At 40.5% G+C, this 25,208-nt stretch overlaps 1 protein-coding gene across 1 annotated transcript in view; it reads left to right on the top strand.

Annotated features, from left to right (window-relative positions):
* Positions 1-16,899: 16,899 nt before the first annotated feature.
* FREM2 (FRAS1 related extracellular matrix 2) overlaps positions 16,900-25,208 on the top strand; it is a 186,945-nt gene continuing 178,636 nt past the window's right edge. The window contains exon 1 of the mRNA XM_017542495.2: positions 16,900-22,395. Within this exon, the coding sequence (XP_017397984.1) occupies positions 17,220-22,395 (5,176 nt within the window). The 5' untranslated portion in view covers positions 16,900-17,219. The remainder of the gene's footprint in view (positions 22,396-25,208) is intronic.

The raw sequence follows: 25,208 nt of genomic DNA, 5'->3' as shown, positions 1-25,208 counted from the left end.
AGCAAGAATATAGCCTTAAATAGAGACTAGCTTCAATGTGATGTCACAGGAAAGCTCTGGAGTATGAATGACCCCACAAAGTTGGTCCCATCTTGAGGCAAGAGGCTAGCCTTTTGAATTATTGGCTTTGGTCTGATGGTGGATTTGGTCTGATGAGAGTCTTAGCCACTCTATTGAGGTGGCTCCTGGCTGGATAGGGGTAATTCTCTGAGAAAGGAGAAGGTGTGAATGTTTATCACCCAACACTCACAACAGCTGGGAAATGGGTACGCCTTGGAGATCTGTACAAAGCAAAAACAGCATTCTCTATACAAGGCTGGGACAGAGTTTCTCAACTGTGCCAGTACGGCCATTTAGGACTAGAAAATTCCTGGTTATGCAGGAGATATCCTGTGCATTGGAGGATGTTTGTTACATCACTGGCCTCTACCCTCTAGAGAGCAGTAGCATTCTCCCCACCAATTGTAAGAACCAGAAATATCTCCACACTAAGCCAAATATCTGCTTGGAGGCCAAATTGCCCTGGTTGAGGACAATTGAGTTCGTGCAAGAAGGAAAGGAGAGAGTTGATTAAGTAACTTTATCCTTTTGCAACAAGAACAGTGTCTGATACACAAGTGTTACTCATTAGAGCTTCTGAACAATATTCCAAATTGTGGGGTATGAAAAAGGGGTTTTCAAAGAAAAAATTCACAGTTGACTCTGCAGTAAAGACTAGCTCAACAAGTACACTCTGTTAGACTACAGAAGTACGTACCTATTAATTTTGTTGAATGCATAGATAAATGCTTCTACCTCCATGTAACACATTTCTCCCTAAATACTGTAGTGTTTTTTCAAGTCACGATGTACCTGTTCCCATGGGTTTTTCTGACGGTATCAATTATCATAAGCTCTTATTCTTGAGGCTGGAAAGTGAAAAGAAACTCATTGTCAAAAATAGCTCATAGGCGGGGGATCGGGCTAGACAGAACATGAGCAGCACGAAGCAAAAAAAAAAAAAAAAAAAAAAAAGCTGGGTAGAGTGAACAAAGCTTAAAGCAGAACATCAATACAGGAGAAAGGAGAGAGAGAGCACCAGTCGCATTGATTTAGGGGGAGACTGAGAACATATTCTAAGGTATTTCTGTGATCAGGGGCTCAGCAGGGCAGGCGTCCACCTGAGCTCCAGCAGGAAGTATGTGAATTGGCCAGGGCAACCTCAGGTTCACCAATGAGATGCTCTTCCTACCTGTCTCCTTGATGACGGTGTATGATTCCCTTCCTTAAGGCTCAGTTGAGTTTTTGTCTTCGCTGTGAAAACTTGTCCAGCTCTCCCCACAGGTAAAGAGGATGTTTCCCTCTACTGTTCTTCCACTGCACCCAGGACATAGCCCTCCCACAATATTTACCACATTGTTTTTTCCACTATTGGTTTGTTTTCCATTCTCACCACTGAAATGGTGAGAGTCTTAGAACAGAGCTTTTTGCGTGTTTATCTTTATGACTTCAGCATCTAGAGCACGTATGCAATATTCATTTGACAAACCTTCACTGAGTGCTTGCTATGAATCAGATACTGTGTTATGAACCGGATATGGTCTGCCCCAACCCTGATGTTCTTTCCTACTTTCCTCAAATGAGAAGATGCTGACCCATCCCACCCTCCATAAAGGGAGTATTACTTCTCATTCCCTTAAGAAGGACCAGTCATCTTATTAGCTAAGGGTCTTTATGCCTCTGTGACAGACTCTGGTCACCACTCTCCCTCCCAGAAAAAGCCGCTCACTGTGATGCATTCAGTGTTTCATAAAGTCGATGTGTCCTGGGCACTGCCTATGATTCAAGTCAGCCTATGGAGGAATAAGCCTGGAGCACAGAATCTCTACTCTAGCTAATTAGCATTATATGTGTAATATACGACTCTGTTGAGCCACTGATGCAGAATGCCACCAGCAAAGGTGGCATATTACATTTTATATGCTTCTGCTGGATTGCCTGATTTTTATTTATAGCTTGTAAAAACTTAGTAAATCAGAGCCACCACTTCTCCATATTTTTCTATTACTAAAATCTAATATGTCATTTCAGTGACATTGGAAAAAAATAATTGTGTTATATTGGAGGAGTCAAATGAATTCTGATATCTCAATATATATATTTTTTCACATCACCAGTCTTAGGACTTGCAACATATTTCAAGAAAGAAGCCATATTTAGAATCAATTTTTATTTAGAGACATTAATTAGCTCTTTTAATTGTCTTGCTCCCCCTACCTAATTTTATCCAAAACACTTCTAAAATATGTTGATATTTATAGTTATAATACACAAATACTTTCAGTCACATAAATTGCCAGATGACATCATAGTAATTCTATCTCAAAGTAAGAAAGGTTTATTAACTTTTTACTATTTCTATTTCATAAAATAGATGTTTATATGTTTTATATGCACCTAGCATCTAAGACATTATTTTGAAGCACCCCCATTAGCATGTCTGGGAATATAATAATATTGTGAATATTGTGAGCTACATGCTCCGGAGAACACAGACAGTAAATAGCTGGAGTCAAATATCCTATCATGGCTGAAGGTAAAATGGCATTTCCTTTTACATCATATACCTCTAACAGAATACTCAATAAAAGCATTTATTTCTAGATAAAACACAGAACTCAATGATATGTTATTTTTTCCTGAGTTAAGATTCATCTAGCTTAAATGCATATTTTTACAAAATCCATCCACCCACTCTAAAGCTATACTCAAATACACAACCAGACATACATCAAGAAGAAATCTTGAGGCATTAGAAAGAGTAAGTACTAATATGACAAAAAATATTTGTTTAGCTATGTAACTAAAAGAATATTTATTTATAACTTAAGTGGAAAGGTACACATTTTAAAATGCTGTACTATTTCAAAGTCTACAATAACAGTGTAAAAGCTAGAAAAAATGTTTATTGGTGTTTAAGACATTATAGCTATGATCCATAACTAGCATTCAGTATGAATATCTTTTAGCATAATAGTTTTATACCAGGACTAGATCAAAGAAATTTAACAGCCTTTTTATAAAATTAAAGCCTTCCTTCTTTTGATGACAGTGCAGTGGATGTGGGTGTGTACACATTTACATTAATGTATGCTCTTTGGGAAAAACTTGGGGTCAAAGTTTCTTCCTTATGGTTATGTTGAGTTTCACTTATTTGGGCTTATGGTTCCCATATACTAAATCCCTACTAGTTCCACTTCTATTCCTTGTGAAATCTATTTTCTACCCTAAAGGTGAGGTACAAAGTGTGACCCATGAGGAGGTGCACTGCACTCCAAAATAACTACTTGGGTTTTCCATTTTATACAGACAGAAATCCAGGGAACATGTGTGGGAATGCATAAGAATGGTGTTGGATAATGAAAGAAGGAATATGCAGTTGGATCAAGCCAAATGTGTTGATAATGGCTCACTAAGTAGAGAGTCTGCATTTAATGTTGCATCCTAGGAAGTTAGAAAGGGCTCTAACAACTTGTTTGGTTGAGTGGCTGAAATACGGACCAAAAGGCAGTCCACAGTGAGTGAACTAAAAATGTTGGATATGCCTTGGTTTAACACAGAGGAAGTGATTCAAAAGTATCAGGAGATCACACTGTTAGAGTGGATTGGTCATTTAAGACCTACTCACTCACACTGGCAAAGTCATACCTTTAACCAATAATGTGAGAAGTAAATCTCCAGCCTCTTTGAAGAGCCCTGTGATAGTCAAGATTCAAGGATTCAAGTCCAGGAATCAAGGGATAGAAGTAAAAGTGGTATCACTGATTATTAAACCTAGTGATCCACTAGTAAAATTTTTGCTTTCTGTTCCCATGATCTTAGGCTCTGCTGGCCTAGAGGTCTGAGTTCTGATTGGAAGAAGCTTCCACTGGGAGAGATAATGATCCCGTTTAATAGTGCGTAGTACCTCTACACATTTAAATATTGCAGATTGGTTGTTAATTTCTTAAATAATTCAAATTTAGTGTAATTTTTTTGGGAAAAAAGCTGAGATATTTACTCGAAATCTTGGGATATTATGCTATGTTTTATATCCCACATTTGAAAATAAAATATAAACATAAACATATTAATTCTTAACATAAGATTATGATGATATATCTTGTTTTATTAAGAATCGTTTTTTAAAATAAAAAAATGAAGGGCAGAAATTAAGTAACTTTCTTAAGGTCACACATTCAACAAATGGGTATAAAACAAGGAAATTAAGACTGTCACCTCACTACTTCTCACGCCTCTGAATCAACAGGCAAAGTAGGGATTACTGTGTTTGATGGGATGACTGATCTTGACTACCAAGGGGAGATTGTACTACCACTCCACAACGGAGCTAAAATGAGTATGTCTAGAATACAGAAGATCCCTTAGGGCAGCTCTTAGTATTACTATGCCCTGTGATTGAGGTAAATGGAAAACTACAACAACCAATCCACACAGGACCACTAATGACATACATGCTTTAGAATGAAAGCTTGGGTTACTCTACCAGGCAAAAAATCATGACTGGCTGAGAAATACAAAATAGACAGTTAAAAATAAAAGACCATTATAAATACCATTTATGACCATGTGACCAGTTACGGAAATGAGGATTGTCACTGGTATTTCTTCCTTATTTTGTTATAAATATGTCTGTGTGTGCATATATGTAGCAGATCTCTTCTTTCCTTTCTTATTTCCTCACCCTGTAATAAAAGATAGATCGGTTATTTAAGTATTGTTAATTTTACATCATTCAAGGACATTACCACCTTTTCTAAGGAAAGGATTAATGAGTTTTCAGTTGTATACAGGATACTTGTATCATGTTAAGCGGAATTATAATCTTGTTATTATCTTCTTATGGAGATTATATAAGGTTTAGGGAGACGTGAATGGATACCAAGATGACAAGGAGTGAACCTGTAATAGTTAATTTTATGTGTCAACTTGGCTGAGCCATGAGGTACCCAGATATTTGGTTGAAAATTATTATAGATGTACCTGTGAGGGTGTTTCTAGATTAGATTAATAACTGAATCAGTTGACTGAGTAAAGGAAATTGTCCTCTCCAATATGAGTGGGCCTTATTCAATTTACTGAAGGTCTGAATAGAACAAAAAGTGGAATAAGGGAGAATTTGCTCTCTTCCTGTTTTTGAGCTAACATAATAGTTTTTTCCAGCACTCCAAATGAAGCACATACCATTGGCTCTTTTGGTTCTCAGTCATTCAGACACAGAAGATATAAATATCTGTATTAAGATAGATAGATAGAGAGATAGGTACACAGATACATAGATAGATCAATCTTCTGTTGGTTCTGTCACTCCAGAGAACCCTGACTAATACATCCACAATCTTGACAAAGCTGAATTAAACTAGAGTTTAAATTTTTCGATAACACATCTTTATGGAATCATTTCAATTACATGTTAAAAATTTAATAGTGCATAGTACATTTATACATTTAATTGCAAATTGGTTAATTCATTAAATAATTCAAATTCAGTATGAATTTTTTGGGAAAGAGACATATTTATTCAAAATCTTGAGACATTTATGTTATGTTTTATATCTCACATTTGAAAAGAAAATATAAACATAAATATACTAATTCTTAACAGAAAGTTATGATGATATATCTTGTTTTATTAAGAAGCATTTTTTTAAAATCCAAGAAAATGAAGGACAGAAATTAAGTAACTTGCTTAAGGTCACACACCCAATAAATGAATATAAAACAAGGAAGAGAAAAGAGATGTAATAAACCTTTCTTGTAATTATTTTTAGATATCACCAAATAACTGCCTCAGCAATCTTAAAATTATTTCCAATATGGCTCTCTCTCTCTCTCTCTCTCTCTCTCTTTTTTTGAGACGGAGTTTCACTCTTGTTACCCAGGCTGGAGTCCAATGGCGCAATCTTGCCTCACTGCAATCTCTGCCTCCTGGGTTCAAGCAATTCTCCTGCCTCACAGCCTCCCGAGTTGCTGGGACTACAGGTGTGCGCCACCGTGCCCAGCTAATTTTTGTATTTTTAGTAGAGATAGGGTTTCACCGTGTTGACCAGGATGGCCTTGATCTCTTGACCTCGTGATCCACCCACCTTGGCCTCCCAAAGTGTTGTTGTTGTTTTTTTTTTTTGAGACCTAATTTTGCTCCTGTCACCCAGGCAGGAGTGCAACGGCATGATCTTGGCTCACCGAAACCACTGCCTCCTGGGTTCAAGCAATTCTCCTGCCTCGGCCTCCCTAATAGCTGGGATTACAGGTGCCTGCCAACATGCTCAGCTAAGATAGTGTGCCACGTAAATATTATTCTCTGGAGTTTTAAAATTTCAATTAAAAAATAGCATTATTTTGAATGTGCTTTTGATTGAAAACATTGTATTCATATGCAAATACATCTATTGACTAAAGATAGACAAATGTTGATATGTGTTATGAAGCAATACCAATGATGTTTTATTTTGTACCCTCAATGACAAGTTATTTACTCTCCTAACACTGAAGGTTTATAAATGTGATAGAAGTAACCCACCTAATGCTTTATAATAGGTGAGAAAATGTGCACATTTCTGTCAGCAAAGTTCAAAACCTAGCTCATTGATAAAGCACATTGCATTTGATGTTTTATCATAACTATTGCTCTTAAGGTGAGCAATAGTTCATTGGCATGTCCTAAAAGAAGGGAGAGAAAGAAATGGTTTATAGAGTGATCAATATCTGTCTTAAGCAATCATGTTTAAGCCTCTTGAATTGTACAAATTCAGTTCTAGCGTGGGGCTTCCACTTACCTTTCAAGAGAATTTAGTGCAGCTTTTAAGACAAATCTAAATATAGTCATGCATTGCTTAATGACAGAATACATTCCGAGAAATGCATTGTTAGGCAATTTCATCATTGTGCAAATATTATAGTGTATTCACATAAACCTAGGTGTTATAGCCTACTCCACACATGGGCTATATAGTATAGCTTATTGTTCCTAGGCTACAAACCCATACAGCTTGTTACTGTACTGAATACTTCAGACAATTATAACACAATGAAAGTATTTGTGTATCCAAACACATCTAACCACAGAAAAGGTACAGTAAAAATAAAGTATTATAATCTTATGGGACTACCATTGTATATGCAATCCATTGTTGACTGAAATGCCCTTATCAGCATATGACTTTTAACTCTTTAATTTTAAAACATGTTTTGTTATAAATCTAACAAATGTGGCAACTAATAAGAAAAAATAGTTATCCACATGACCATCAGTACAGGCCAATCATTTCTTTGCTGCTTCTTCCAGTTCTTTATATCTCATAATTCATATATTGTAATCATAAGAATACATACCTAATATAAATTTTCTGTGTTTTTCTCACATAATTATCATCTTAAACATATATATACCAATATAATGAATATGTATATATATATATATTTTTTTTGTTTGTTTGTTTGTTTGTTTGTTTTGTTTTGAGACAGAGCTTTGTTCTTGTTGCCCAGGCTGGTGTGCAATGGTGCAATCTCAGCTCACTGCAACTTCTGCCTTCCAGGTTCAAGCTATTCTCCTGCCTCAGCATCTCAAGCAGCTGGGATTACAAGCATGTGCCACCACATCTGGCTAATTTTTTTGTATTTTGAATAGAGATGGGGTTTCACCATGCTGGCCAGGCTGGTCTCGAACTCCTGACTTCAGGTGATCCACCCGCCTCGGCCTCCCAAAGTGCTGGGATTACAGGCCTGAGCCACTGCACTCGACCATGAATCAATATTAAATTTTAATGTATGTTTCCATTTTCTTTGAGACTCTTAGTTTTTCTTTGTGCCTTCTTTCTTTTGTCAATAATACTACCATAAGCATTTTTATATAGCATTCACTCTCCCATTTCAAAAGGGAACTAATATACTAAGAATTAACTAATTCCTTTCCAACAATTCTGATAACACCATATAGGCCCTCCATAGCTTAGTCAGCTTTATTTTTAAAAAATTTTCCTCTTTTTCCCTTGCGCTTTGCAAGATTCATTTATACAGCATCAGATCCTATTAAATCAGCTCCTCTTGAGTCAGTACAGTTTGTGAAAAATGCACACTTAAAAATTGTAGTATAAAATAGGCATGCGCAACTCTCCAAAGTCTCCTTCCCTGGCTCCGCCTCCAGACCACGCCTCCAGAGCCAGTCACTCCCTTCCAGAGTGCACTGTTGTCACAGCGCTGGGCTTGGGTTTCCGCTTACCACCGTTTCCTGAGTCCCTGGATGAAGAAGAAATGAAGAGCGTGGAAGCTTCCAGGTGCACAATCTTTTTGGCTGGACAAACAGCCTGCTGGGGACACTTGCATTTGAACTGTCCGGGCTGCTACCAAGATGCTGTTTTCGCTTATGTCTCGCGAAGGCTGTGGCATTAAACGTTTGCCTCCATTTGGCTTTCACGAAATTCTTTCAGATCTGGATGCTGAGGGACTTGTGAATGTTCTTTTCATTTTAATTTTAATCATTGTTTTGTTTTTCTGAGAACTTAAGAGGTAAAAACAGAGCTGGAGATCTTTCTAATTAATTTCCTTCTGCTGTTTCAAAATATATTTGACAGGATAATGGAGCTTATTACACTTGGATATATCTTTGAAACACAAATGTCAACACAAACACAAGTGTTGACAGACAGGAGTGTCTAGTGTGGAAGAACCCAGTCATGGCACCTGTACTGCCTGGGTTTAAATCTCAGCTCAGCTACTCGGATCTTGCTGCTACCTTTTAAAGGAGACACTGGAAAAACAGAACACACAAAATGGCGAGGGTCTGGGAAACACATCCCAAGGAACAGTTGAAAGAAGCAGCAATGTTTAGTCTGGAGAAATGGTCACACAATGGGAACGTGATTGCTGACATCCAAAACCTGAATAGCTGTCCTAGAGAAAACAGGGTGGATAGATTCTGTTTCATGCTGGAGAAGAGAACACATAGAATTCACAAGGAGGCAGTTTTGCCTTTATAGAGGATAGCCTTTTTAATACTTACAGTGTGTTAGTAATGAGCCTGGCTTCTACCTACAGCAGCAAGCTTCTTTCCACTAGCAGGTTTCCAGTGGCAGGCAAATGATCACCTGTCCTAGGGGGCACAAATTATATTCTGGAATCAAGACAGGAAGGCAGGGGATTGGGAAACTGGAATTTGGGACACCTTCCAAAAGATAACAGGGCTAAGCCTCACGTAGGCAATTTGGGAACACTGCCTGAGATCCTAGATGGAGCATCAGCATGAACAAGGCTGGCATCTTTCTAAGATAGGGGTGTAAAATTACTGACAACCTAGAGATTAATTCATAAACAAAAAAGAATGGAAAAAGGAATATTTTAGGGACATTTTCAGTAGTTTACCAATGAAATTGTCTTCAATAACTGATTCATCTTAAACCATAATTTCTGGCAATAATTCTGCAATTGTTTCTCTGTGTCATGGCTTTATAATTCTCTTCTGAAGCTATAAAATAAGAATTCTTTTTCTCTCTAAAAGTATGTGCATTATTAGCCTCATATTAAAATTCAATTTTCTTTCTAAATTTAAATTATATCCCTTAGATTACTTTGCTTTACAAAACTTCACTGAAGTTAGAAGTAGAAAGTAGAGAGCATTCTACCTCAGAGGGTCTTCTGTCAAATGACACATTGCATCTCCCAAGAGTATTGTGGGTATTACAGTAGAGGCTTGTTAATAAGACTCAAAAAAAAAAAAAAAAAAAAAAAAAAAAAAAAAAAAAAAAAAAAAAAAAAAGACTCAAAAATAGGATTGCTGCAAGAAACCTACAGAAATTATCTCATCATTTTTAAAATTTGTAATGTAAATTTTGGTAAGATCGCTTTTTTTTTCCTTCTTTGTTCTTTGTTTAGTTTTTCTGGGCTCAGCTGAGCAGTGGTCTCTTACGTAAACTGTGTTTAATTTCTCCTTCATACTGAGTTTTGTTTGAAAACTCACAGGTGAAAAATCCAGGAATATTAATGTCTTAGGATCACTGGCTTCAAAAAGACCTTAACAAATGGCATCGTCAGACATTTGAGAAAGCTAAACTATTTTAAAGGGAAGCAAGTCAAGCCTTTTATGCTGAAACTCACGCCACACTGAGTGTTTATTGCTGGCTCAGCCCAGGTCTCTGTAGCTACAATGACCCAGCCTCCCTCCCTTCCCTCTTCCCTTTGACTTTTCTCAATAGGAAGGGTTTTCACAACTGTGTGGATTGAGTAGATTCCCAATTGTGCACATCCTGTAATTCCCACCTCCAAAGCCTGTCAGAAGATAAGCCTCCAAGGAATCTTTCTCCTTGCTGAAGTCCTCCGTCACCCCTTCTCTGCATAAGAAAAGAGTAGGAAGGATTCACCAAAGTTCTTGAAAGTAAAAACTGGAATAATTCAGAATGTAAAAGAAAAAACAGACCAGCAGCAGTGGTTAAATGACTTAAATTCCAATTCCTTTAATTGTATTTAACCTAATTTATTTAATTCTAATTTCATCCATACTTATGCAAACTTGTAAAAATTACTGAACCCTGTGGTGTCTCAGTTTCCTCAAATATAAAATGCTAATGTTGTTACTTCTCCTGTTACCATGAGCAGTGGTTGTGTTGAGCTCCCCTGAATGTAAACCTCTCCCCTCAAGGTGAGAAACTGCCATAGTAGGATTCTTAGTGGTAGGGGAGCCACTCAACACTAGGAATCCAAAGGGCAGCACTCACTCCTGGTTCCCCTGTGTCCTGGGCAGCCAGGGCATAGGCCTATGACTTAAGCTTGAATAATACATCCTGTTTAGACCTTTGAATTCCGAGTGACAGAGAGGGTTTATTTCGTCAGTGGCTGCAATGACATACCAAGTCCAAGAGCAACAGAGACAGAGGCTTCAAGGAGGCTGACTCATACCAGGTGCTGGCCAGAGTCCAGGTGTCACTGCAGGGCCCAGCATCCAGCAGAGACCACAGTGCAGTACCCACCAGCCTGTTACCAAGCAGGACCTTTGTTTGGGGTGGCCTTAGCTTTTGGCTCCTGTTCCTTTGTTTTGATCTTAATGCTTAATCTTCCCAGATTCTGAGTCTTTCTAGGAATTATGGGAACTATTTAATATATTTTCATTTCTCTATTACTTAATTCAGCCAAAGTGAGTTTCTGTTGATTGTTACTAAGAAAACCGCATAATATGCTTGGTTCCCTCACAAAGCTGTTGTGAAATCTGGCTGAGTTTTATTTCAAGTGAAGGTGCTTGGGAAAGAATGAACTATAATCTATTTTAATGTGGTGAGTATTTATTAAGGCTTTTATGGAGTTAAAGGATGAGCAAGATGCAGTCTATGAGCTCAAGATGCTTTCAGAATAGTAAAGGATGCAAGAACACAGGCAAGTGTAACACAGCTTATGGTAGCAGAGTGGCTTCACATGAGAAATATACAGGAAGTTGGTGCAAAGGGAAGAAGGTGGTGAAAAACAGTTAAAAGTTGCACCAATTATATTAAAGTACATAGATGACACAGATTTCATGGAAAAAGAAGGACTTGACGTCATCCTTGCAGGTCAAACTGTCCATAATGTAGGTTTCAGACACCAGCCCCTGGAATCAGAAATCTCTCATCCTTTCCAGCTCTATTCTCAGGTATTAGCCTCCTTGTCTCTATTTCCTCTAATATGAAATGAGGAGGTAACAATAAATGGTCTATAAGGCTGACTGATTCCCAAGGACAGACAGGGATAACGCTGCAGAAAATGAAAAAGAGCAGAGTGAACCAAAAATTAAAGGTAAAGACATGTGAGATGAGGACAGGTCTAGAAGCAAAACAGTAGGTGTGGTCACAAAAAATTCTGTAGTTTAGTATGGAATGTAAAGATGAAGAGAATGAGTTTCATTCAATAAGTAATGGAAGGCTATAATTCAAAGAAACCTGGATAGAAAATAATGGTGAACTGAGTTAGGATAAAGAAAGACAGCAGTGGGGGCCGGGCGCGGTGGCTCACGCCTGTAATCCCAGCACTTTGGGAGGCCAAGGTGGGTGGATCATGAGGTCAAGAGATCAAGACCATCTTGGTCAACATGGTGAAACCCCGCCTCTACTAAAAATACAAAAAATTAACTCGGCATGGTGGCGCGTGCCTGTAATCCCAGCTACTCAGGAGGCTGAGGCAGGAGAATTGCCAGAACCCAGGAGGCCGAGGTTGTGGTGAGCCGAGATCGTGCCATTGCACTCCAGCCTGGGAACAAGAGCGAAACTCCGTCTCAAAAAAAAAAAAAAAAAAAAAAGAAAAGAAAGAAAGAAAGACAGTAGTGAAAAGATACATTGTGGACACAGATTTTCCTTAACTTGATGGACTGGAGAGAGGGATAGGAGTTGTGGTCAAAATAACTGTGAGGTGTGCATCACCTTAGTGAAGATTCATAAGCCAGTTTGATGAAAAAGTTGAAGAAGCAGATATAGATGATTCACAGGATTCTGAAAGAGAGAGATGTGTGCAAAGATTGAGGGGTTATCTTTGTTAAGAGAGACTGCTGTTCTACAGAAGCAAAAAATTAAGCATAATTGTAATCAAAGAAGAAGCCACTAGAAAGAATGGAAATACAGATAAGAAATGAAAACTATTAAAGCAACTAATAAATATAATTAATAGATATATTATCATTTATCATAATCAAACATTCTAAACTTTCATTTAAATAATAAGAAATAAGTCTCAAAAATACACACACAGAGAGGGAAAAGAGAGAAAGGTGTTTGAAAACAATTGACCCTTTCTCTTCATTACCACTTTGCATATATACTATACATAAATACATACACATTTTATATTTGTAAATAAATTACCTCCTTTTCAATTACACATTTTTAGAGATGAATATAGTAACTGGTCCTGAGCTTCAAGCAAGCAAGTAGGAAGGCCAGTTTCAAAACAGGTATTCTAGCTTCTAGTCCAGTGCTCTTTCTTCTTACCCACGTAGGCTCCCATCTGAACATAGCATTTTGTCCAGAAAGTCTGGGCAATTGTGAAGCCACGTGTTACTCAATAATAAATCCATCTTGAAAATTCACCTATCCTTATGATGAGTTTAATACGTTTTGCATTGCTAGATTTTTTTCAATTTTATTTTTGATTTAAAAATAGTTATTTAGAGATGTTGTATTTAAGGTGTCCATGTCAATTTATACAAATGTTGTTCTATATATTTTAGGCAGAAACAATTGAGCCATTGGCAAGGGGCATGAATTTGAGGTCTACATTTTCTGACCTAGTGACAGTGATACGTTTTTGATTAATAGTCTTTCTGGCAAGAATGAAACTTATAGACAATGGCCAAGGGACATGAGAAAGCAAAATAGCAGGTCTTCCATGAATTTGGTCTTATGCCACAAGCGTATTAGAACCAAACGGGAATTTGTCCACAAAGATCGATTCTCTTGTTTTACAGTTGAGAAGACTATAGTTAGAAAACATGAACAGAATTGCTGCAAGTCATTGTTTAGTGGAAGTCAGAACCACTAATGGAACCCAACTCTTGGTTAATCAGTCCATGGCTGTTTATCCTCAACCCTTAGTGCTGCTCTGAAATCAACGAAGTTTTGTGTTTTTAGGCAAACCATAGTTTTGATGCTATTGAAGTATAAATATTTGTTGAGAATGAATGAGGATGTTTCACAAGAAGCTTCAATAATTCCGCTGTAAGTATTTTTAAAGTGCCTATGAAGCAGTCTTCTCTATTGGAATCTTATGATCCAGTAGAGAATCATAAATCAGAATAAATATTTGTTGAGAATGAATGAGATGTTTCACAAGAAGCTTCAGTAATTCATTTATAAGTATTCTTAAAGTGTCTATGAGGCAATCTTCTCTGGAATCTTATGATTCCAGTAGAGAATCATAAGAAAAATGAAATAAACCATATAATGAAAACTATAATTCTCAAAATTTAACTAGATGTATTTTTAGTTCCAGTCTGACCTCCAGTCCTAGACCTACCATTGCATTTCCACCTGAATACCTTGCCTGAATCATAAATTCATTAGATTACTTCCTTTATTTTAGGAAATAAATTCTCTAGTGTTTAATCTTAATCTGTGAGTCTTAGCAATCAATAATAAACTTCTGTTGACATGAGGAAATATTTTGGTGTGACATTAAAACATTTTGCCCATGGTATATATAGGAAGTGTTACAATGCTTAAGAAAGTAAGAAGTGATGAGTTAAGCTCGAATTTTGTTTAAAAAAAAAAAATCACATTTGCTAACTTATTCCTCATGATACTAAGTGATATTGAGAATTGGCTGTAAAATAATAATTTTCTTGCTATTTTAAGCGTTCATATCTTTTAACACTGAGCTATGACCCTAAAGAGAGATGATCTTCACCAAAAATATTTGCTCTCAAATGAAAATTTAACATCTCACTATTTTATCAATGATCATCAATGCAAAATATATCTAGGCAAATGATAGTTTGTGCTAACTTCTATTTGATTTGCAAAACAAATAACTAAGACATTTATCAAAAAAAAATAAGAATAATCTCTATCATTCCATCAATTCAATCAAGGCAGGTTAAATTAAAAAGTCAAAAGGATTATGTAGTTTATTGATTTCCTTAGGCTATGTAAAAATAAATGTGGGCCTGTATTTTTCTTACCATGAAACAAAATATTGAACTCTGCCCTTGAGGTATACTACCATACTTCAAATGCTGATCTTATCTTTGCTTGCAAGTCAAACAGAGTTGGACTTTAAAAGGAAAAAAGGAAAACCCTGGAGCCACTAAGAAGCATTAAGGGTCAAGCTGTTAGTCTGGTTCTGCTCAGAATTTACCGAGGATCACAATGTCTGGGTAAGGGTCACTTTGCTTCCAGATGACATTTTTCAATACAAACACACAACCAGAATTTGAAATAAACTATAAAAAGAGCCGTATTCTGAAATTGGTTTCCTATTTTACTTGGCATCTTATTTGTTTTAATTTGGAAGAGGAAATGGCAGAATTTACCCCATGTTTCTGCAATTTGAATTCTGTATGCAATAATAAATAATCATAATAAATTATAAAATAATGATAAAAATTGGAAATTGGTAAAGAGTTAGATGAGAGATTTTCTAATGTATTTAAATAAGGGTCATGTCCCTTCTATGTTCCTGGATGCTCATTTTGTAATAAATTGTGAAATGTATTCATCAATTTTAAGTGGGAGTTAAAAGCTTCTTAAACAATGCAGACGGCAGAGAATAATCTTAATTAATATTTAATTAACTTTTAAATTTAATATTAACCAATTAATAATAATTTAATATTTAATTAATATTTAAATTTTTTTGCTTGCTCACTTTCTTGGATGACTCACTCCTTTAAATTGATCTCTTGCTTCTTTTTGAAAGATGTCAGAACTTCCTGTCTTTGACTCCTGGAGACAGACACCGCTCAGTAGGCTTCATGAAGGAGAATCTGGCATCTCCCAGCCATGCCTATGTATAGAGTTTGTGCTGCATCCTGGAAAATAGCTGTAACTGTATCAAGCAAGGATCAAAATCCTGGTCTGGAGGACCTCAAGCTCAAAGCACAAAGGGTTAAAAGGATAGGCACTTCTTACTGAAATTACTCCCATAGACACCTTCTAGCTTCAATTTAGACTGAAATGTAGAACAGCATTAACAGTTTCTTGTATTTCTCTCTTTTCCAAATTCAAAATCTCTTGCAGCAGGAAAAGGGCAATCTATTACTCCAATTCTATGTTCCTGTTAACAATCAGATTTGTATTACTGGAGAAAAAAAAATCATCCCAAATAAAACATTCTGACCATGATTGCTTAGAAGCCAATCCGAAAATGGTTAGGTTTAAATTATAAGGGGTCTTTTTTAAGGGGGGAGGGGAGTTGATAGAAAACTTTTTAGAAGGGAATCTACACGCTAATGAAACCAAACAAACACAAGGGGGCAGGAAGAGCTCAAGCTTTGACTTCAAAACCTGCTGGCTGACAGACGATCTAAACTATTTTAGCGTGCCCTCCGGATATTTATCAATTTTCGTGGCATGCAAAGAAATGTGATGCTGACAAGTGGGTTTAGTTTGTGCTTGGTCTAATTACTATGAAGAGAAGAAGAGCGTCTCTAATGACAGCTACGCTAACAGAGGCGGATTTGGGAGAGCCTGGGGCCGCATTCCCTAGAATTTATTCTTTGGTGCAAGACTAGCGATTCTGATCAGACTTCATTTCTCACGCATTCCAAATGCCCTTTATTCCTTTTACTCGGTGAACCTCGGTTGCAAAGGAGGAGCTTGTTAAACACTCACCAATCGGAGGACTGCGCCCATTGTAATTTACGAGGAGAAGGCAGCTTGGGGGCGCGCCGAAGGGGGCTGGGCTGGAGTGCAAGCTGCTCTAGCTATGGCTTTTAATTCCAGCTGTTCTTTTGCAAATATGGCGCAGAATTTCTCAAACGCTCTGTGTTTAGCTTCAAACTCAAACAGCATTGAGTCTAACTTTCCCCTGGGTTTGCAAGTTTCTGTGAGAAATGACCATGCCCTGCGCGGGATTTCATTGAATAGGGAGGAGGAGTCGGGGTGGCTAAAATGGGTAACCCTCGGTCGCAGGCAGATGAAGTGAATTCAGCACAGCAGTGCGTTCCGGCTCCTCTGCAGGAGTCCCAGATCTATTAATAGCAGCCCAGACCCAAGCACCAGCAAGGGTGGGCAACTCCGGGCCACTTCTCCCCTCACTTCCTAGACAACCTGTTGCGCCTCTATCTCCTCCCCTCCTCACAGTTTCCCCGCCTCGGCCTCTAAGAGCTGATTGGCAGAAATTACTACCCAACCCTCAGCTCCGCGCCTCCTCCCCCGAGCAGCGATTGGCCTCCTGGGAGGACTGGAGCAAGGGGGCGCAAGGGGAGGGATTTCCCTCAAAGCTCAGGGTCTGGGGACCTGGAAAGCAGAAGTGGAGGGATTCAATTCTCCGCGCGACTAAGTCGCAGCGGCGGAGCTGGACCGGCTGGGACGGCTTAGGCTCCTCCGCTGAGGCTCCAGCCAAGACCGCGCCGCTCAACTTTGCCATCCTTCTGGCCCAGCCCCAGCCACAGGAGGACCCCGCAGGCAGCGCGCGGAGTTCCTGGCACTTTCAGACGGTGTCTCTCGTTGTCTGCCCGGGGACTGACTTCGCATGCTCTCAGGCTGACCTGTCCAAGCCTGAACACCCGGACCATGCACGCAGCCGGGACTCCCGGGTTATCCTCGCGCGGGACAGGCAACTCCACCAGCTTTCAACCAGGACTGCCGCCGCCGCCTCGGCTGCTGCTACTGCTGTTGCTGCTTCTCCTGTCACTGGTAAGCCGCGTCCCGGCACAGCCCGCTGCCTTCGGCGGGGCGTTGCTGTCCCCTGGTCTCGTGGGGGCTGCAGGGGTCCCTGCTGAGGAGGCCACAGTGCTGGCGAACCGCGGACTCCGGGTGCCTTTCGGCCGTGAAGTCTGGCTGGATCCCCTGCGTGACCTGGTGTTGCAGGTGCAGCCCGGGGACCGCTGCGCGGTTTCGGTGCTAGACAACGACGCACTGGCCCAGCGACCCGGCCGCCTGAGTCCCAAGCGCTTCCCTTGCGACTTTGGCCCTGGCGAGGTGCGCTACTCGCACCTGGGCGCGCGCAGCCCGTCTCGGGACCGCGTCCGGCTGCAGCTGCGCTACGACGCGCCCGGAGGGGCGGTAGTGCTACCACTGGTGCTGGAGGTGGAGGTGGTCTTCACCCAGCTGGAGGTTGTGACTCGGAACTTGCCTCTGGTCGTGGAAGAACTGCTGGGGACCAGCAATGTCTTGGATGCGCGGAGCCTGGAGTTCGCCTACCAGCCCGAGACAGAGGTGTGTCGCGTGGGCATCCTGTCTGGCTTGGGCGCGCTGCCTCGCTATGGAGAGCTCCTTCACTACCCGCAGGTCCCTGGAGGAGCCAGAGAGGGAGGCGCCCTGGAGCCTGTCCTGATGGACTGCAAAGCTTTCCAGGAGTTAGGGGTGCGCTACCGCCACACGGCAGCCAGTCGCTCACCAAACAGGGACTGGATACCCATGATGGTGGAGCTGCGTTCGCGAGGGGCTCCTGTGGGCAGCCCTGCTTTGAAACGCGAGCACTTCCAGGTGCTGGTGAGGATCCGAGGAGGGGCCGAGAACACTGCACCCAAGCCCAGTTTTGTGGCCATGATGATGATGGAGGTGGACCAGTTTGTACTGACAGCCCTGACCCCAGACATGCTGGCAGCCGAGGATGCCGAGTCTCCCCCAGACCTGTTGATCTTCAACCTCACCTCTCCATTCCAGCCTGGCCAGGGCTACTTGGTAAGCACCGATGATCGCAGCCTGCCCCTTTCCTCCTTCACCCAGAGGGATCTGCGCCTCCTAAAGATTGCCTATCAGCCCCCCTCTGAAGACTCCGACCAGGAGCGTCTCTTTGAACTGGAATTGGAGGTAGTGGATCCAGAAGGAGCAGCTTCAGACCCTTTTGCCTTCATGGTAGTGGTGAAGCCCATGAACACAATGGCTCCGGTGGTCACCCGGAATACTGGGCTTATTCTCTATGAGGGTCAGTCTCGACCCCTCACAGGCCCTGCAGGCAGTGGTCCGCAAAACTTGGTCATCAGCGATGAGGATGACCTAGAAGCAGTGCGGCTGGAAGTGGTGGCTGGGCTCCGGCATGGTCACCTTGTCATTCTGGGTGCTTCCAGGGGCAGCTCTGCTCCCAAGAGCTTTACAGTGGCTGAGCTGGCAGCTGGCCAGGTGGTCTACCAGCATGATGACAGAGATGGCTCACTGAGTGATAACCTGGTGCTTCGCATGGTGGATGGAGGAGGCAGGCACCAGGTACAATTTCTGTTTCCCATCACCTTAGTGCCTGTGGATGACCAGCCACCTGTCCTCAATGCCAACACGGGGCTGACACTGGCAGAGGGTGAAACAGTGCCCATCCTGCCCCTTTCCCTGAGTGCAACTGACATGGATTCAGATGATTCTCTGCTCCTTTTTGTGCTGGAATCACCCTTCTTAACTACTGGGCATCTGCTTCTCCGCCAAACTCACCCTCCCCATGAGGAACAGGAGCTTCTCAGGGGCCTTTGGAGGAAGCAGGGAGCATTTTATGAGCGAACAGTGACAGAGTGGCAGCAGCAGGACATAACAGAGGGCAGGCTGTTCTATAGACACTCCGGGCCCCATAGTCCTGGGCCAGTCACAGACCAGTTCACATTTAGAGTCCAGGATAACCATGACCCTCCTAATCAGTCTGGGCTACAGCGGTTTGTGATACGTATCCATCCTGTGGATCGCCTCCCTCCAGAGCTGGGCAGTGGCTGTCCCCTTCGTATGGTGGTACAGGAATCCCAGCTCACACCACTAAGGAAGAAGTGGCTGCGCTACACTGACCTAGACACAGATGACCGAGAACTACGTTACACAGTGACTCAGCCCCCCACAGACACAGATGAAAACCACTTGCCAGCCCCACTGGGTACCTTGGTCCTGACTGACAACCCCTCAGTCGTGGTGACCCATTTTACCCAAGCCCAGATCAACCATCATAAAATTGCTTACAGACCCCCGGGTCAAGAACTGGGCGTGGCTACTCGAGTGGCCCAGTTCCAGTTCCAGGTGGAAGACCGAGCTGGGAATGTGGCTGCAGGCACATTTACCGTTTACTTGCAGCCCGTGGACAACCAGCCACCTGAGATCCTCAACACTGGCTTCACTGTTCAGGGGAAGGGTCAACACATCCTGAGTGAGACAGAGTTGCATGTGAATGATGTAGACACTGATGTCGCCCATATATCTTTCACTCTCACACAGGCACCCAAACATGGCCACATGAGAGTGTCTGGACAGATCCTGCATGTAGGGGGTCTCTTCCACTTGGAGGACATAAAACTGGGCCGAGTTTCCTATGCCCACAATGGGGACAAGTCCCTAACCGATAGCTGCTCCTTGGAAGTCAGCGACAGACATCATGTGGTGCCCATCACTCTCAGAGTGAATGTCCGGCCAGTGGACGATGAGGTGCCGGTACTGAGCCATCCTACTGGCACACTGGAGTCCTATCTAGATGTCTTAGAAAATGGGGCTACTGAAATCACTGCCAATGTTATTAAGGGGACCAGTGAGGAAACTGTTGACTTGATGTTGACTTTTCTCTTGGAAGATCCACCTTTGTATGGGGAAATCTTGGTCAGTGGCATTCCAGCAGAGCAGTTTACTCAAAGGGACATCTTAGAGGGCTCCGTTGTATATGCCCACACCAGTGGTGAGATAGGCCTTTTGCCTAAAGCAGATTCTTTTAACCTGAGTCTGTCAGATAGGTCTCAAGAATGGAGAATTGGTGGCAATACTATCCAAAGAGTTACTATATGGGTGACTATCTTGCCTGTCGATAGCCACGCTCCAGAAATCTCTGTAGGTGAACAGTTTATGGTAATGGAAGGTGATAAAAGTGCTATAACATCGTTGCATATAAGTGCTGAAGATATTGATTCCCTGAATGATGACATCTTGTGCACTATAGTTATTCAACCTACTTCAGGTTATGTTGAGAACATATCTCCAGCACCAGGCTCTGAGAAATCAAGAGCAGGGATTGCAATAAGTGCTTTTAATTTGAAAGATCTCAGGCAGGGCCACATAAACTACGTCCAGAGTGTCCATAAAGGGGTGGAACCTGTAGAGGACCGATTTATATTTCGTTGTTCTGATGGCATTAACTTTTCAGAGAGACAGTTCTTCCCCATTGTAATCATTCCCACCAACGATGAACAGCCAGAGATGTTTATGAGAGAATTTATGGTGATGGAAGGCATGAGTCTGGTCATCGATACACCCATTCTCAATGCTGCTGATGCTGATGTTCCCCTGGATGATTTAACTTTCACTATTACCCAATTCCCCACTCATGGTCACATTATGAATCAGCTGATAAATGGCACGGTGTTGGTCAAAAGCTTCACCTTGGACCAGATCATAGAGAGTTCCAGCATTATTTATGAGCATGATGACTCTGAGACTCAGGAAGACAGTGCTGTGATTAAACTAACAGATGGGAAGCACTCTGTGGAAAAGATGGTCCTCATTATGGTTATCCCTGTTGATGATGAGACACCCAGAATGGCTATCAATAATGGACTAGAAATAGAAATTGGGGAAACCAAGATCATCAACAACAAAATATTAATGGCAACAGATTTAGATTCAGAAGACAAATCTTTGGTTTATATTATTCGTTATGGGCCAGGACACGGCTTATTACAGAGACGAAAACCTAGTGGTGCCTTTGAAAATATCACACTGGGCATGAATTTTACCCAGGATCAAGTAGACAGAAATTTAATTCAGTATGTCCATTTGGGGCAAGAAGGCATTCGGGACCTAATTAAATTTGATGTGACTGATGGAATAAATGCCCTCATAGATCGTTACTTTTATGTGTCCATCGGGAGCATTGACATTGTCTTCCCTGATGTCATAAGTAAGGGAGTGTCCTTGAAAGAAGGTGGCAAGGTCACTCTCACAACAGACCTACTAAGCACTAGTGACTTGAACAGTCCTGATGAAAACTTGGTTTTTACCATCACCAGGGCTCCCATGAGAGGTCACCTGGAGTGCACAGATCAGCCTGGAGTGTCCATCACATCTTTCACTCAGCTGCAACTGGCTGGAAACAAAATCCACTACATCCACACAGCTGATGATGAAGTGAAGATGGACAGTTTTGAGTTTCAAGTCACTGATGGACATAACCCTGTCTTTCGGACATTCCGTATCTCCATTAGTGATGTGGACAATAAAAAGCCAGTGATCACCATCCACAACCTGGTCGTCAGTGAAAGTGAACATAAGCTGATTACTCCCTTTGAACTTACTGTGGAAGACAGAGACACTCCTGACAGGCTCCTGAAATTCACTATCACTCAGGTGCCTATTCATGGCCATCTCCTATTCAACAATACCAGACCTGCCATGGTTTTTACCAAGCAAGACTTGAATGAAAACTTAATCAGCTACAAACATGATGGTACCGAGTCAAGTGAAGATAGCTTCTCCTTCACAGTGACTGATGGCACCCATACAGACTTCTACGTTTTTCCCAATACCGTATTTGAAACAAGGAGACCCCAAGTGATGAAGATCCAGGTCTTAGCTGTTGACAACAGTGTCCCCCAAATCACAGTGAATAAGGGGGCCTCTACACTTCGCACTCTAGCCACTGGCCACTTGGGGTTCATGATCACCAGCAAAATATTGAAAGTGGAGGACAGAGACAGCCTACACGTTTCTCTGAGGTTTATTGTGACAGAGGCCCCTCAACATGGATATCTCCTCAACCTGGACAAAGGCAACCACAGCATCACTCAGTTTACCCAAGGTATGTTTCATGTTTCTTTTCTCAGTTATCAAAGGACATTCCAGGTCTCATTCCAGAGAATATGGCTTCACTGAAAGCCTTATAAATACAGCATCAAATTAGAGTCCTAGAGAAGGGAATGGAACAAACGGGATGGGGAGAACACAGGGACTCACTTCCCTGGGAGAACAGCTACCTTCTTGTCCTACTTTCCATCACAGTGACCTTCATTAGAGGGAGTACTGATGTATTTTGAAAGTGGCAAGATATGCTGCTGAAACAGGAGACGGATTTTGGTGAATTAAGAAGCAGGCTTTCCAATTCTGTTCCATTTGCCATACCCATCCTCTGAGCATCCTCTGTGTTGTATGCTGCAGGTGGTTCATGAAGCATTTTGGCACCTTAATGAAAGATGTGCTTTCTAAATTCTGTTCAGTCACATTGCTGTCATTATCAATTACCTTTCCAAAAAAGCCTTTAAACTTATGTTTCTTTGATTAAATTTTAAGAGCATTGTTCTGACACAGTTATGGTTGTTAGGAACTTTGTTACTAATAGATTTGTTTATGTTTATTTACTTTGTAGATTTTTTAATTTTTTAGTAATATTTTATGACTCAGGCAAATACCCGTCCAGAGACTTAAGCCATAAACACCTATCTGGAGTAATAACAATGATGTGTACAGGGCATGCTACTATGATATACATGAAAAAAGAAAGTATACTTAAAGATGTAGAAAATGACAATATGTTCATCACTAAAACATACATCTAATTCATTATTAAGAACATGAATATATGTAAACAAGATTAATGGTAAAGGAGGGAAATTATTTTAGCATTGTGAACCTCCTCTCTGACCTCTTGCAAACACAGCAACAAAAAACAGTTACCTCAGGCACCGGCATTCTTTAGGCAACAGGGTTTTTCTAACCTGAATTGCCTTTGTGGTGGACACAGTCTGAAGCAGGAAGGACAAGTGACCTATGCAGAGTTATTTAGAGAGGGAAGGGAGAAGCCCATTCACTACGCTGACTTGGGAGTCAGGGCTCTGTTTGGTAGAACATGCAACTTTCATTACAACAAGATTTGGGTTCCTTTCATGAAAATCTCACCATGTCAGAATGGAAACTAGATCTTTCCTATGTGGGATCTGTGGGTTAAAGATGGAGCTTAACCCCAGGGCATCCCAACGGGGGTGTTCTTTTTCTGCAACTGTGTTATGGCCTTAGATAACAAATGCTTTAATAAACATGGATGTAGCAAAATGTAGTGTTACAGTGAACTACTTCTTTGTTTTGGGTGCTGACAAATAGCGCCACACTCCAACCTCCTGATTCTTGGCTTAAGAGCCTGAATGTATCCCAGGGCCTGCAGGGACAGGAAAACCTCAAAGTGCCAAGTGTCATGCTAGACCAGTAGGAAACTTTTACATGAAGGCTTTCTGGGGCTAGTGGTGCCATGCCGTCTTACGCTGGTTTATTTTCATGGAAAGGGAAGAGAATGAAAGGAATATATTAGATGATAGAAAATAGTCCTTCAAATTACTCCTCTGACCTGAAAAAGAAATCTGATTTTAGAGATTTTTTAAAAAGACTATTTTGATGAAGACAGGCAAATGACTTAATTTAAGTTCTGTGGACTAAGTCCAACAGCTCAAAATATTAGAACACTATTTCTGAAGTTGTGAACTCTAAACATTATTCTATTTCTTTATAGGCAGTTGTTCAGTCTCTTACTGACTTTGAGGCACCATGGTTAATATTTAACATCTTTATAAATGTAAAGAAGTTATGCTTATTATGTGATTTGACTTTTCAAGAATTACCTTTTTTCACATTCCAATACAAACCAAAATATTGACTAGGGAAGTTGTTGGTATTTAATCACACAGCACTCATTTGAACAAGTCAAGACTGGAGTTTGAGTCATAGGTGTTATTTATGGAGATTAGGCGAGTGGTTTAAAAAATGGAGAAAGCGCCATCAGAAAACTTCTATGGCTCTTCTTCCAGTAGGAGAAATGAAAGCAGTGCTTACAGTGCAGTCCTTTTTTATTTGTTTTTGTTTTTACTTAATCATAGAAGGATAAGGTAAACTTATATTTTGATGGATTTTCAATGTACTGAATTAGGTCAATTTAGCACAGGTGGCCAGAGAAGGTTATTCCTAAATTGATTAAGTGGATCCTAGGAGAAAAAAAAATAATTCCTTTCTAAAACTTACCAAATTGATGAAACGTTTACAATGTATAATTAAATAAATTATGGATATCATTTATTTATTCCAAACTTCACCTCTTTGCCAAGTTGCTCCTGTTGCCCCCAACCCAGATCTAAATCGCATGTCTCAAGTACTTAGTTTTTTCTTCCCTACAGTTAGTACATAATGACATATTCTGTGGATTAATTCATAAATCAGTTTCAGAAGAGCAGAAATGTCTTCAAAGAGTTTGAACCAGATATGGTTGCCTGGCATTTAATGAACTGAGAATTAAAAACAAACAAACAAAAAAATCTCATGGAATGATTTTGTAGATGAACTAAAATGAATTTAATGTATGTTTAACAACTAGAAGAAAATCTAGATAATTCTTAGATGTTTGCTTAAAAAAAAAAAGATAACATTTTGGCTATTAGATTATCATTCTACTACTCATGTGTCTTAAGAAAGCTAGACATTATATATATTTATACTATGTTTATGTTATATGTAGAAGTACCAGTATTATGATGAAAGTCTTTACTTACTTTTTTGAATCGTGAATTATTGATACATTATATGAAAAATTTAAAGGTTTTAGTATGTTCCAACTAATCAATAACACCTGCCCTA

This window comes from Cebus imitator, unplaced genomic scaffold (assembly GCF_001604975.1).
Source record: "Cebus imitator isolate Cc_AM_T3 unplaced genomic scaffold, Cebus_imitator-1.0 Scaffold145, whole genome shotgun sequence".
Lineage (NCBI taxonomy): Eukaryota > Metazoa > Chordata > Mammalia > Primates > Cebidae > Cebus > Cebus imitator.
The sequence above is the reverse complement of the archived record's forward strand: the minus strand, read 5'-3'. Positions and strand labels throughout refer to the sequence as shown.